A 14,320-nucleotide genomic window follows, 5' to 3' on the forward strand; every position below is an offset into this window, starting at 1 on the left:
AGAGAACATGTAGGAAATTCTTGGCCTGTCGGGAATGAGCTTTAAAGGAACACTTACTAAGAGAAAATGCTTGGCAAATTTTGTTTGTTTGCCGAGAATAAAGCTTAGCCTTAAGTCTACCTTGCAAAGAAAAATATATATAGTCATTTCCCTGGAAACTGTTCAAGTAGACATACTGATTTCCACATAGATGCAGAAAGTTTTAGCACCTGAATGAAAATTCTAGAAATTAGTTTTCAGAAGAAAGTAACAACCAAAAATACTTCCTGAAATGCAACATTACTTCCCTTCCTCATTAAAATTGGTTACACAGACTATTTTCTAATTTTCCACAATCATTTTATTAGCATTTTAATATTTTTTGACTACTTTATCTTGCTTACATATATGGACTATTCAACTCTAGAACAATATTCATATAGCTTTCTGTATTTCTATCTTTTGATGCATTGTGCAATATGTTTGATTTCAGGATGCTGTTACCTGAAGAATCACCTGGTGCCCCTCCTCAGAATATTATGGCCAGTGGTCGAACAAACCAATCCATAATGGTACAGTGGCAGCCTCCCCCAGAGCAGGAGATTAATGGGGTTCTTAAAGGATATATTCTCAGGTACAGAATGAAGCACTAATAAATTCTGGAGAAAGTGAGGACTGCAGATGCTGGAGATTAAAGTCGAAAAATGTGGTGCTAGAAGAGCACAGCCAGTCAGGCAGCATCCGGGGAGCAGGAGAATCGAAATGAGCCTCATTCCCAGTGAAGACCTTATGCTCGAAACATCGGTTCACCTGCTCCTCAGATTCTGCCTGACCTGTGCTTTTCCAGCACCACACTAATAAATTCAGACAAGTCAAGAAAATTCTACTTTAAAAGAAGTGGAATCCAGGAAGGAAATTGCCAACAACCCATTTTTTTAAAAAATATGCAAAGTTAACAATCTGAGAGATTCCTTTTCTTTAAGAGTACATTCAAGATTTATTTTGTTTTAATACATGACATAATATAAACAATAGATGGTGAAAGACCTGGAACCAATTATTTTGGAAATTGAAATTTTAATAAAATATCACTGAGAGTTAAGTACTACATTGTAACCTCCATTGATTTTTTTTTGGGAAACTGAACACTTTCTCAAGGTTTTATCAAGGGGGAGAAAAAAGTGTTGGCTTTCATACGATATTAATACTAGGTCAGTTCTTGGAGGGGCTCTGTGCAATAGTTTAACACAGTATCCTTGACCTGAGATTAAATCTAGCCCAGACAGATTGAATGAAAGTGTGCTTCCACTGCTGACTGTTGAAGTCCAATGGCAAACTGGATTCAGTCAGTCTTAATCAGTTAGTTGCAAACTAACATAAGCACAGCATCCACAAAATTACCCATAATTTAATTCTTACTGACATTAAATTGTCAGCCTTATGGGAAAGGCAGGTGTGGAAAATGGAAACAACATTTTTGATAGTAGATTATATCATTGTGATAGTAAAAAGAGTGTTTATTTTAATATACTACAGTGATATTAAAGTGTTGAGCTGACACTGAGTGTCCAAGGTACAAGAATGGTCCATTCCTTTCTCTCAACATTGTTTGCTTTAAAACGCACCAAAATATGATAAAGAACATGGTGCAATTCCCAGTGTAATTGTTACTCTGGTGATGATACCAAAGGAATATTTTTAACAGTTGTGTTGTGAAGCTGCAGACAGTAAAGAAGGTAGTGTGTGATTAATTCATCTACCACAATCACCATGATTTATAATGATCAAACCAGTAGTAATGAAAACAGCACAATAATCTCAAGAAATTAATGACACTAATATTGGAAAAACAACTAATAAAATTAGTTTAGGGGACAGACACATCATGATAAAACAAACAACTATAAGTTGCAAGAGTAAATAGTTTGTTCATAAACTATCTGAACTTGGAAACTTGAGTTTTCTCTCTGTTCTTTTAATTGTTCAGTTTTTGTTGCTTTCAAAAATGTTCAAGACATTTCAATGACAATTTTGTGGAATGTACGTAGTTTTGATTCTTGGCGTTTCACAAGTTTTAAAAACAATAAATACAGTGAAAGAAAGCTACAAGTTTCACGTGGTTACAAATTTTGTCACAAGTTCAGTGGTACAGGTTCATGTCCAGTCCCAATGTAATAAATCTTGGTCAACTTTTATATATTTGCTATCTTTCTTGTGTTTTAATGTGATCTTAATCCACCTCTGTTTTCACCCTTCACTATATCAAGTATGCAGTTTTTGATGGTCCCATTAGGGACAATATGGACAAAATAATCACAAACTTTGAATAAGAAACATCTGCGTTTTGTGATATTTTAGGATATCTTCTAAGTTAGAAAATAAACCATTTTATTTGTGTCAGATTCTTTTCTGCAGGGCAAAGAAGGTTGGGGTAGGGAGCTAATCGAGGTGTATAAGATTATGAGGGACATGGACAGAATGGATGAAAAGCAACAGTTCCCTGTAGTCAAAGGTCAAGACCAAAGGGGCACACTTTTAGAAGAAAGACAGGAGGTTCCAAGCAGATTTGAGGAAAAATACTTTCACCCAGAAGATTGTGGGGATTTGGGAATACACTGCATAGGAGGGTAGTTGAGGTGGGTAATTTCGCAGCCTTTAAAAAGCACTTGGATGTTCCTGATGAAGGGCTTTTGCCCGAAACGTCGATTTCGAAGCTACTTGGATGCTGCCTGAACTGCTGTGCTCTTCCAGCACCACTAATCCAAAATCTGGTTTCCAGCATCTGCAGTCATTGTTTTTACTGAGCACTTGAAGTGTCATAACATTCAAAGTTATTGACCTAGTAAAGAAAAGTGAGACTAGTGTAGGTAGTGGTGTATTTTTGACATACAGAATTGATGTGCTGAACGGCAGCTTCAGTCCTGTATAATTCTATGACTCTGTAATATTAAAAGCTCGAGCAAAGTATTTAAGTTTTTATCAGAAGAGTGTATTACAAAGAATAAAAACTGAAAAAAATGCTCCTCAATTCTGCCAAGTTCCACACCATTTATTCCAAAAATGTTTAATGATTTAAAAACTATACATCTTCTTCATATCACATTGGCATTATTCATTGCTATGTTCATACATCTGAATTTAATCCAATACCACTGCAATTCCTGTGATACTGTTTTGAGTTTCGGTCTTTATTTCTTTGTAGGTATCGACTTGCAGGCCTTCCAGGTGGATACCATTATCAGAATATCACTAGCCCTGAAGTGACGTATTGCCTAGTGAAGGACTTGATCATATGGACCCAGTATGAAATTCAAGTTGCAGCATACAATAGTGCTGGGCTTGGTGCATTCAGCAGAGCAGCAGCTGAGTACACACTGCAGGGAGGTGAGAAAATCATTTTAAAGATTTGCTTTTTAAAAATTATGTCTTACCTTACTCCCTGATGTTCTCCCACTCAGAGGCTGTCATTACCCTGTTGCAGCTACATCAACTAGACCAGAACAATATCAACCCCAGACCTTTGATAACTTTGACACTAATGTCAGTCTTTATTCAGTAAAATCGAAATATATTTCCTTGAGTGGAGATTGCTGCTTCAGTTGTGGTGAAATGCAAATTTGTTATCTATTATCAAACTTGTTCTCCTTTGTTTTCTGTTTCATTTTATTGTTGTCCCATAGAATAGCTTCACTGAGGATTGATGATTTGATTTGAATGATTTATTGTCACTTGCATTTCACAGTGAATAATACAGTAAAACACACTTACCAGCTTCAAGTGTCGCCAAAATCCAGCACCATTTTGTATAGTTGAAGAAGAAAAAGATATTCAAAAATTTAAATTTCCAGCAGTCCTGAGAAGACCCATCAGAGATTACAACAAACATCCTTTTTTAGATCCTGTACTAAATACAGTAAACTCGAGCTTAGCGTTGAAAGTTTAGAACTGTATAAGTCAACACTGTTTTATCTGAATTGTTCCTATAAACCTTGTGCTGAGGTATTTCATGAGGAGAGATCATCAAAGTAAGCAGATCCTTGGACTAGTTGCTATGCAGTATTTCTCAAGATGCTGCTGAAATGAGATTATACATAAATTTGATTTGTCCCTTTAAGCTAACAAGTAAGAAAAGTTTCATTCAATAAGCTGCTTAAAATTTCTCAATTCATGAGGAAGAGACTAAATTATAAGAATCTGTAAAACCAGCATGATTAAAAATAGGCCTGGATTTTGCACTAATGATGGCAAAACTGTCAGAATTGCCTGTCTATTACTCCACTTAAGCTGCCATCAACTTCAGAAATCCGAATATGTCCATAATGCTGCAAAGCTCATGGACTCTCCAACATCCCCTATGTAGTGCTCAAGACATGTTCCAAAAGTAAATGAACCATTAGTCAAGCTGGCTCAGCATAGCTAAAGCACAAGCAGCTACTTGATTATCAGTCTTCTATTATCAGCAACATACTGGAAGATAAAAATGACAGCATTACAAAGGAAACACTTAAAACACCAAAATTCTGCTCACCATAGTTTGGGTTCCACCAGAGTTAACCAACTCCCAAGCTTGTTACAATCAGTATTCTCGACAGAAAATTCTTAGGACACCAAGACAGTATTTGGACCATTAGACATTTGAGCATTTAGTCTGCTCTGCCATTCAACCATGGTTGATAGGTTTTTCAACCCCATTTTCCTGCTTTCTCCCTGCAACATTTGATCCCCTTAGCAATTGAGAATTTCTCTATCTCCTTTTAAATGTACTCAATGACCTGGCCCCCGCAGCATTCTGTGGCAATGAATTTCACACATTTACCACTTGCTGGTTAAAGAAGTTTCTCCTTATCTCCATTCTAAAAGGTCATGATTTGGAGGTGCTGGTGTTGGACAGCGGTGTACAAAGTCAACAATCACAGGTTACAGTCCAACAGGTTTAATTAGAAGCAAAAGCTTTTGGAGCACTGCTCCTTCATCAGGTGGTTGTGGAGTATAAGATCGTAGGACACTGAATTTATAGCAAAAGTTTACAGTGTGATCTAACTGAAATTATATATTGAAAAAGATCTGGATTGATTGTTAAATCTCTCATCTTTTAGAATGGGCATGTTGGTTTCAGTTCTTTCATATATAATTCCCAGAACTTAAAGTTACATTCTCAAGTGAACTTTAACAATAGGTCTCCACAGCCACCTGATGAATGAGCGGCACTCTGAAAGCTAGTGTGCTTCCAATTAAACCTGTTGGACTATAACCTGGTGTTGTGTGATTTTTAACATTGTCCACCCCAGTCCAGCACTGGCATCTCCAAATCATTTAACAATAGGTGCCATGTTGGCCCAGATAATGAATTGAAGGTGTGAGGTGCCCTGTGTAAGGCTGTCTGTGCCCAAGTGTTCAGACTGATTCTAATCTAAAAAAGGGATTTACAGAATCTTACATGGATTCATGCAGTTTTTGAGGAAAATAAAATGTAATTCTGCAAGTACAAATTCATCTCACAAACTTATGTGGATGTGTGTGTGTGCAGGGGTATATGAGAAGTGTGTATGTTTATGTGTGTGTGAGTATAAAAGGGTATAAGTCTGTGAGAGGGTGCGTGTGTGAGTGTGGGAGTGTATGTGTGCATGTATGAGAGAGAGCTTGTGTATGAGAGAGTGTCTGCGTGAGTGCAAGGGTCTGTAGGAGTGTGTGTGTGGACTGTAGGAGTGTCTGTGAGTGTGTGTCTGTCTGTGTGTAATGCTGTGGGGTCACCTGTAATGTAACATGAACCCAAGGTCATGGTTGAGGCATCCCCATGGGTACCTAATTTGGCTATCAACCTCTGCTTGGCCACTTTGCGTTTTTGCCTGTCCAAAGTCCGCCTTGGAGGATGGTCATCTCAAGGTTCAAGGTCGAATGTCGCGGATCACTGAAGTATTCTCTGACTGGGAGGGAACACTCCTGCCTGTTGACTTGTGCAGCGTCTATTCATCCGTTGCCGTAGTCACTGCTTGATCTCACCAATGTACCATGACTCAGGGCATCCTTGCCTACAGCATATGCGACAGACAATGTTGGCCGAGTCACATGAGTACCTGCCACGTACATGGTGGGAATTGTCCCACGCGTAATGGTGGTACCAATGTCTACATGTCTTGCAGCATCTACCATGACAAGGGTTGTTGTCATGGTAGATGCTGCAAGGTGTTGTCCTGAAAGCTGGGCAGTTTCCTGCGAACAATGTTCTATTTGAGGTTTGGTGGTTGTTTAAAGGTGAGAAGTGGAGGCATGGAAAAGGTCTTGGCGAGGTGCTCATCCTCATTGATGCAGGCTCCGAAGAACATGGCATAGTTTTTGGCTCCCGGAAAGTACTGAGTAACGAAGGGTACCCTGTCGTAACAAACAATCCAGGTCTTTTTCAATATATAATTTCAGTTACATCATACTGTAAACTTTTGCTATAAATGCTGTGTCCTATAATCTTATACTCCACAACCATCCAATGAAGGAGTAGCGTTCCAAAAGCTAGTGCTTCCAAATAAACCTGTTGGATTATAACCTGGTGTTCTGTGATTTTTAACATTCTAAAAGGTCTTCCCTTTACTCTAAGGCTGTGCCCTAAGCTGCTCGTCTCTCATGCCAATGGAAACATCTTCCCAATGTCCACTTTGTCCAGCCCATTCAGTATTCTGTAAGTTTCATCAGATCCTCCCCATCCTTCTAAACTTCATCAATATAATCCCAGAGACCTCAAACATTCCTCATATATTCAGCCTTTCATTCCTTGCATCACTCTTATCAACCTCCCCTGGACCCGGTCCAGAGCCAATTGCTCACAGTACTCTAAATGTCATCTTACCACAGCCTTATAAAGCTTCAGAGTACATCCCTGCCTTTATATTCTTGTTCTCTCGCGATGAATGATAACATTGTATTTGCCTTCCTAACTAATGACTCAATCTGCCAGTTTACTTTAAGAGAAACCTGGATTAGGACTCCCAAGTCCCTTTGCACTTCAGAATTCTGAATTTTCTCCCCATTTAGAAAATAGTCCATGCCTCAATTCTTCCTACCAAAATGCAGGACCTCACACTTTCCCACGTTGTATTTCATCTGCCACTTCTTTGCTCAATCTCTCAACCTTTCTAAAGCTTTCTGCACCCTCCCAGCCTCTTCAATACTCCCTGCCTCTTCACCTAACTTTGTATCATCTGCAAACTTAGACAGAATGCCCTCAGTTACTTCATCCAAATCATTAATATATAAATTGAAAAGTTGAGGTCCCACACTGGGGAACACCACTAGTCACCAGCTTCCATTCTGAGAAGGCCCTTTTGTTCCCCACTCCCAGCCTTCTGCCAGGCAGCCAATCTTTTATCCATGCTAGTACCTGGCTCTAATACCATGGGCCCTCACTTTACTCAGCAGCATATTATCAAAGGCCTTCTGGAAATCGAGATACAATGAAATCCATTGGCTTTTCTTGGTGTAACCTGCTTGTTACCTCCTCTAACAAATTTGTCAGGCATGACCTCCCCTTGATGAAACCATGCACTTCCAAGTATTCATAAATCTCATCCTTCACAATGGACTCTAAAAAAGACAGAGGTCAGGCTAATCAGCCTATAATTTAGTAGTGAAAGATCACTACTTAAAGACCCCACTACCTCTTCAGCTATCTCCTTTAGAATTCCAGGGTGTAGCTCATCTGGTTCAGGTGATGTATCCACTTTCAGACCTTTCAGTTTTTCTCGCACCATTCCTTGGTGATGGCCACCACACTTATATCTGTTCCCCCCCTCCCCCACCACCATTTTCTTGAATTTTTGGGAAATAACTCGTGTCTTCCACTGTGAAGACTGACACAAAGTACTTATTCAGTTCCTCAGCTATTTCTTTGTTCCCCATTACTACTACTCCAGAATCATTTTCCAATGGCCCAGTCTCCAATTTTGCCTCTCTTTTGCCCCTCATATATCTAAAGAACCTCTTGCAATATTTCCTAATATTACTGACCAGCTTACCCTCATATTTAATCTTCTCCCTTCTTATTTCTGCCTTTGTTGTCCTCTGTTGGCCTTTGTAGGTTTCCCAGTCCTCTGACTTCCCACTACCTTTGCCACATTATATGCTTTCTGTTCTGCTTTTTTGTTCTCCCTGACTTCCCTGGTCAGCCATGATTGCCTCATCCTCCCTTTAGTACGCTTCTTTATCCTCAGGGTGAATTTATGCTTTCTCTCTCGAATTACTCCCAGAAACTCTTGCCATCGCTGTTCCACTGTCTTTCCTGCTAGGTTCCTCTCCCAGTCAATTCTGGTCAGCTTCTCCCTCATGCGTCTGTAATTGCCTTTATTCAACTGTAATACCATTACATCTATTTCCATTTTCTCCCTTTCAATCTGCAGAGTAAATTCTATTATATTATGGTCACTACCTCCTAAGGGTTCCTTCGCCTGAAGCTCCCTTATCAAGTCTGCCTCATTGCACAACACTAAATCCAGAATCACCTGTTCCCTAGTGGACTCCACCACAAGCTGCTCCAAAAAACATGGCCTTAAGGAGCTCTAAGAAAATTGAAGTCAAGGTTAGAGAGAAAGTCCTCACCTGGCTATTGTTCTATGTAGCACAAAGAAAGATGACTGTCAGCTTTAAGACCAATCATCTTGGCCCAGAAGATTGCTTCTGTAGATATTCAAGGCAATATTCTAGACCCAACCATCTTCATCTACTTCAGCAATGATCATTTTATCAAAAGGTCAGAAGTGGAGATGTTTATTTATGTTTGCTGTATGTTTAGTTCAGTTGAGAACTCCTTATAAAACAAAGCAGTCTGTGTCCTTGTGGTCACGATACCTGGCCTGCATTCGGCCTTCGGCCAATAAGTAGACAATAACATTTGTGCTAGTTAAGAGTCAGAGAATGAAAGTCTATAAGAAGAGAGAATCTCACCATCTCCTCTTGACAGCTTTGCTAGAGCTGAATTTCAAGCTGTCAATATCCTAAGCAGTATCATTATCTAGAAACTGAACTGAAACAGCTATATATATATAATGTAACTCCTAGACTAGGTCATGCGTGAAGAGTTCTACTGTGAGTTTCTCACTTTCTGCCACCTCCAAGCTTATCAAACATCTATATAGAAGTCACAAGCCGGGGTATGATGGAATAGTTCCTAATTGCCTTGTGCGTGCAGTTTCAATAACACTGAAGCAGTTTGATAAAACCTTGAACAAAGCAATCCACTTTCATTACCAACCCTCTGGAGCTGAAGTACACTTACAATATGCAACAAAGCAACTCAAAAGAGGCTGCTTCAAGAGCATCATCCAACCCTGTGACCTTTGTTACCTAAGAGAGCAAGATCAGAAGACATGAGGAATATCACCCTTTGCAAGTTCCCCTCCAAGTCATATATCATCCTGTCTTTGAAATATGTTGCTGTTTCTTCACTGAGTGGATCAAAACTCTGAGCTTTAAACCAAGCAGCATTGTGGGTCTGTGTGTTACCCTACATCAGCTATAGTAGAAAATAGTTTATCAGCATCTTCTCAAGGGCAGTTTGGAACAAATCGCAACAAATGCTATCTAATCCAGTGATGCTTATATTTTGTGAAATATTAAAATAAATAACACAAAAATCTATAATTCTCTTCCAATTACTTTACACCTTTTCAGAAGTTGCATTGTTGAAGCCAAACACAGACTTCAGTCAATGGACAATTTTATGAATTGAAGAATAAGTATGATGGCTCAGTGGTTAGCACTGCTGCCACACAGCGCCAGAGACCTGGGTTTGATTCCAGCCTCGGGCAACTGTCTGTGTGTAGCCTGCACATTCTCCCCAGGTCTGCATAGGTTTCTGCTGTGTGTTCCGGTTTCTTCCCACAGTCCAAAGATATGCAAGTTAGTTGGATTGGCCATACTAAATTGCCCATAGCATGCAGACTAGATGCAAAAGGCATGGGAAATGCAGAGTTACAGGGATAGATTAGGCGGATGAGTCTAGTCGGGATACTCTTTGGAGGTTTGGGTGTTGACTTGGGCCGAATGGACTGTTTCCACCCTGTGAGTCTATGATTCTGTTCCATGAACTTCCATTCTTATTGATGGTCAAAGAGTCCATCATCTGCATAGCACAAGTCAGAGTGTGGACAAGCCTTGATGAGTGCAGCTCCAACAACACTCAAGAAGCTTGACACCTTTCAGATTGAAGCGACCTGCTTGATTGACACCACATTGACAAACATTAACTCCCTCCACCTCCGATGCTCAGCAGAAGTGTGTGCCACCTGCAAATTACATGACAGAAATTCACCAAGGCTCCTTAGACAGCACCTTCCAAACCCCTGGTCATTATCATCCAGAAGGATAAGGATTGCAGATACAAGGAAACGCCACTTACAAGTTGACCCCCAAGCCACTCAGCATTCTGACTTGGAAATATACTTACCATTGTAAAATACATATTACTTGTATGCAGTCAGTACTGTATTACTAATTGGCAGGCACTGCTGCTACATTCCCTGTTTCTACCTTCGCCTGAATGGCTTCCTGTATCACAATGTCTTGTTCAGTTTGCTCATCGACCCGTTTCTCTTGTAGTCGGGCTGAAGCTTCTTAGAATTAAAATTAGAATTAGGATCCCTCCACTGTGGAAATAGACACTTCAGCCCAACAAGTCCACACCATCCCTCCAAACCCATTCCTTTACATTTACCTGTGACTAGTATACCTTGCCTACACATCCCTAGATACTATGGGCAATTTAGCATGGCCAATTCAGCTAACCTGCACATCTTTGTGATTGTGGGAGGAAACCAGAGCACCCAGAGGAAACCCACACAGACACGGGGATAATTTGCAATCTCCACACAGACAGTCGCCTAAGGCTGGAATCGAACTGGGTCCCTGGCACTGTGAGGCAGCAGTGCTAACCACTGAGCCACTTGCCGCACCAGGAATGAGGCTCGTTCCTGATGAAGGACTTCTGTCCGAAACGTTGACTCTCCTGCTCCTCAGATGCGGCCTGGCTGGTTGCACTCTTCCTGCACTCTCCTTACCTGGCTCACACAGGCACACCCTCCTACCCTGAACCACTCACCAAATCAAAAGACCCTGACCTTAATGTTGAATGAGGTAGCCATTTCCCTCCTTAATGTGTTGCATTGTCTTTAGATCAGCTGATCAACTTACTGCAAATATTTAGATTAGATTAGATTAGATTAGATTACTTACAGTGTGGAAACAGACCCTTCGGCCCAACAAGTCCACACCGCCCCGCCGAAGCGTAACCCACCCATACCCCTGCATCTATATCTACCCCTTACCTAACACTACGGGCAATTTAGCATGGCCAATTCACCTGACCTGCACATCTTTGGAGTGTGGGAGGAAACCGGAGCACCCAGAGGAAACCCACGCAGACACGGGGAGAACGTGCAAACTCCACACAGTTAGTCGCCTGAGGCGGGAATTGAACCCGGGTCTCTGGCGCTATGAGGCAGCAGTGCTAACCACTGTGCCACCGTGCCGCCCACTAATATGTTTGCTCAGGATCATGATGCTATTCAAAAATTCTCATATGGTTGTAGCCTTTACATGTCATCTGAACTGCCAACATTGCTGAGTTTTAATTAGAGTCAGAGAGATGTACAGCATGGAAACAGACCCTTCGGTCCAACCCGTCCATGCCAACCAGATATCCCAACCCATTCAGATAAATGCAAGGTGCTGCATTTTGGGAAAGCAAATCTAAGCAGGACTTATACACTTAATGGTAAGGTCCTAGGGAGTATTGCTGAACAAAGAGATCTTGGAGTGCAGGTTCATAGCTCCTTGTAAGTGGATTCGCAGGTAGATAGGATAGTGAAGAAGGCGTTTGGTATGCTTTCCTTTATTGGTCAGAGTATTGAGTACAGGAGTTGGGAGGTCATGTTGCGGCTGTACAGGACACTGGTTAGGCCACTGTTGGAATATTGCGTGCAATTCTGGTCTCCTTCCTATCAGAAAGATGACATGAAACTTGAAAGGGTTCAGAAAAGGTTTATAAGGATGATGCCAGGGTTGGAGGATTTGGGGTATAGGGAGAGGCTGAACAGGCTGGGGCTGTTTTCCCTAGAGCGTCGGAGGTTGAGGGGTGACCTCACAGAGGTCTACAAAATTATGAGGGGCATGGATAGGGTAAATAGGCAAAGTCTTTTCCCTGGGGTCGGGGAGTCCAGTACTAGAGGGCATAGATTTAGGGTGAAAGGGAAATGATATAAAAGAGACCTAAGGGGCAACTTTTTCACACAGAGGGTGGTACGTTATTTAGTTTTTTTTACTTGCGTCAATTTTGACGTTAAAAATCACACAACACCAGGTTATAGTCCAACAGGTTTAATTGGAAGCACACTAGCTTTCGGAGCGACACTCCTTCATCACAATCACCTGATGAAGGAGCAGTGCTCCGAAAGTTAGTGTGCTTCCAATTAAACCTGTTGGACTATAACCTGGTGTTGTGTGATTTTTAACTTTGTACACCCCAGTCCAACACCGGCATCTCCAAATCATGTCAATTTTGACCGTTTTATTAATATTATCACCAATTTCTATACTATGTTAGAATTTAAAAATAGAAAAGATCTTAACCAATTACCGGAGACTGAACAAACAGCTAGCTCCTTTCTTTGGAAGAACAAAAACCAATTCCTATCAGCTCTAATGAATCTAGCTCTATCTCTGGCCTCCTGTCTCAGGATCTCACATCACCTGTTGGCCTACTCAGAAGATATGTACTTCAGTTTTGTGAATGTAATCAGCCAGTCTTTTGGGCCTTAACACATTCTCAAGGCTCTGAGGCTAACAGCGAGAAGGCATTTTGCCTTTTGTCAGTGTTACGTCCTGTCAGTTAGCAGGAATGCTCTAAAATTGTTTCATCTAAGTAATTCCACTTGTTGCTGTGCTGTATCTCTGCAGCAATAGGCCATAATGAAGGGCCTTAAGATCATGCTTCAACTTCATTTATGTTTCCATTTCAATTGAAGGAGAGGAACCAGTTGTAAGAATATGCCAGTTTAAGAAAATTGGGACTTCAGTTCATATTGGTAACTCCAAACCTTTTCATGAGCTCCAGAATTCTAAAGTTTTTAATGCAAATAGCATTTGTATTTGAGGTAATTCCTACTTGCCTCACTGTAGGAACTTGCCTCATTGTAGTCATTACTTTTATATGAGTGTACAATCTGGAAACTCTATGCCGTAACTCTGCTGCATACTAATTTGAAATTGTGCTTTCTGAATGTGCAGTAGCTAGAGAAAAAGAAAAATTGAATAAAGAATACTTTGTCAGCTTACCATCAATGCCTTCCAAGTAGTAAGTGGGGTTATGGAATTTCAAATGCTAACTTCAACTCCCTGATTGTCTTGAACAGTTGTTAAAGCCTGTGAATAATTTCATCTGAATTAGTTTAAGTTATTCATTTGCTTGCTGCAAGTTTTTTTTTGGATCAGACTTCAATGATGTTTAGGAAAGTTTAGTTTTATTTTCTCCCCTTGGTTAGGTGTACTTATGAGCAGTTCCATTTTCTTCACCAAGAGTGTGGTTGGGCAGTGTGACATGTAGGCATGCCACACAAATGGAATCTTTGTATTTGAGAAGGTCCTGTGCTCTCTGATCTTCCATTTTACCACGTGATAGTATTAATATTATACATCTTATCAGCATGTACATGATTACGAACCCAAAATGGCTGTAATCCTCAGCTCCATCATCCATAATTAAGCATTGCTACAATTTTTGTTTAATGTTTATTTTACAAACAGTATTGTAAGTTTTGGTTTGGGCAATTGGATCCTGATTGTTCACAATGTGTCTAACTGCTTCTCTGACTCTACTGTAAGTTCTAATCTGGGCATGTCAAATGGACTAATTTGCAAATTGAGATTTTCAGACATACATCCCCAGTGAGGAAGGGGAGATTAACTTCCCGCACTCCAACCTGCTTCCATGCTATTATTCCTTGGGTGAAAAGTGACATTCATTGCAAAAACCATCTTCCTGATCTCCTGGATCATTATATTATTGTATTATGACTGTAATAATACCAGTAATGGCTAGAAATCCTGATTGCATTCAAATTAATAGAAGCTCCTGTCTTGGAAAGTTGGATTATTGTTCAGTCAGTGAATTGTGCAGATTGGAATATGCAGGTTCCCTGCAATTTCCTATGTTGTCTCATACAGCAAGTCCAATGGTATGCTGTTTATTAAGGGTGAGCTAATTAAGACAAATGACACACAATATAACTTGTTACATTTTGCTGTCTCACTTTAAAGTCATAAAATCTTATTGCCCTTCGACAAACAGCAGTTCAGATAGTTG

The 14,320-nt window shown here is 40.4% G+C and overlaps 1 protein-coding gene across 3 annotated transcripts in view; it reads left to right on the forward strand.

Moving 5' to 3' along the window:
• sdk1a (sidekick cell adhesion molecule 1a) overlaps positions 1 to 14,320 on the forward strand; it is a 903,166-nt gene that overhangs the window by 676,513 nt on the left and 212,333 nt on the right. For all 3 annotated transcript variants that reach the window (XM_072559294.1, XM_072559292.1, XM_072559293.1), the window contains 2 exons: positions 473 to 613; positions 3,182 to 3,363. In XM_072559294.1, the coding sequence (XP_072415395.1) occupies positions 473 to 613; positions 3,182 to 3,363 (323 nt within the window). The remainder of the gene's footprint in view (positions 1 to 472; positions 614 to 3,181; positions 3,364 to 14,320) is intronic.

The sequence above is a fragment of the Chiloscyllium punctatum genome, chromosome 40 (genome assembly GCF_047496795.1).
Source record: "Chiloscyllium punctatum isolate Juve2018m chromosome 40, sChiPun1.3, whole genome shotgun sequence".
Taxonomy (NCBI): domain Eukaryota; kingdom Metazoa; phylum Chordata; class Chondrichthyes; order Orectolobiformes; family Hemiscylliidae; genus Chiloscyllium; species Chiloscyllium punctatum.